At 33.2% G+C, this 1,065-nt stretch overlaps 1 protein-coding gene across 1 annotated transcript; it reads left to right on the forward strand.

The window, feature by feature from the left end:
- Positions 1-542: 542 nt before the first annotated feature.
- On the forward strand, positions 543-710 carry K441DRAFT_547890 (uncharacterized protein; the record flags this gene model as incomplete). The annotated part of the gene is made up of 1 exon (XM_067642933.1): positions 543-710. A coding segment is annotated over one exon (168 nt), but the record flags the coding sequence as incomplete, so codon positions are not given.
- Between the last annotated feature and the right edge of the window lie 355 nt (positions 711-1,065).

The raw sequence follows: 1,065 nt of genomic DNA on the forward strand, positions 1-1,065 counted from the left end.
ATGCTACGCGCCAGGTTAACAACGTACTAGGAATAAGAAATAGCCCAAACACCTTAACTATACTTAATCTGCCACTCCAATCTAAGGTACGCGTATAGCGTAAAAAGGGAGAATAGTTAGGCCTATATAAACTTATTATAATTAATAGTTAAACTTATATTCTTTAGATGCCCTATAGACCCACTTAATTCCACTTAACCGTTATTAAGCCCTATTATAGAGATAATAGTTTTAAGCCTTTATAGGATGCCCTAGAGGATACCCTAAAGGAGAACTATAATTAACGTACTCTAGAAGGTGACTATAATTCTAATATAATTGTAGCAGATGTGCCGTAACCACAACGCGGTAGAGGTCGCCCAAAAGAATTATAAAATCGCCAATATCTTATTAATTTTAAAGAGTAATTCGTTGCCGCTATTAAGAGTAGAGTTAAGTTATTAATGGCCTTTATAACAGCTAAAGAGAAGGTAAACTTTGAGCTCGCAAAACAACTTTAAAAGGAAGGTTGTATTATAACTTTAGGAGCTCCTTTCTAAGTATCTAATAAGCAGGAGATCGACGGTCTTATTATAAGAGGAGTCTTTAGATTTAAGAAGTATAACCCTACTAAGTTCAATAGAGTTCGCATCTTTAAGTTAAGAATAATTAATAAGATTAAAGGTAAAGCTACTAACGCCCCATTTAAGAAATTAAGGCTTATTATCTAAGGTTATAATAATAATAGTAAGGAGGTAATTCTTACGTAATCTCCTATAATTTAAGCTAGTTAGCAAGTTATTGTTGCGCTAGCTCCCTTCTTAATAAAGAATAGAATAGCGGTTTATTTATAAGATATTACTTAGGCCTATACCTAATTAGAAACGCACCTTTAGCGCTTAATATTGGTATACCTTCTAGAGCAAATTCGCCACTAATATCCCGAAGATACAATTATAGTCGTACTTAAGCCATTATATAGAATCGTAGAGGCAGGAACTTACTAGTAGGCTACCTATAGTAAGCACTATAAAGAGAAGCTTCTAATAACTACTTCTATATTTAACCCCTACTTCCTTATTATAA

Source organism: Cenococcum geophilum, assembly GCF_001692895.1.
Source record: "Cenococcum geophilum 1.58 unplaced genomic scaffold K441scaffold_10, whole genome shotgun sequence".
NCBI lineage: Eukaryota > Fungi > Ascomycota > Dothideomycetes > Gloniales > Gloniaceae > Cenococcum > Cenococcum geophilum.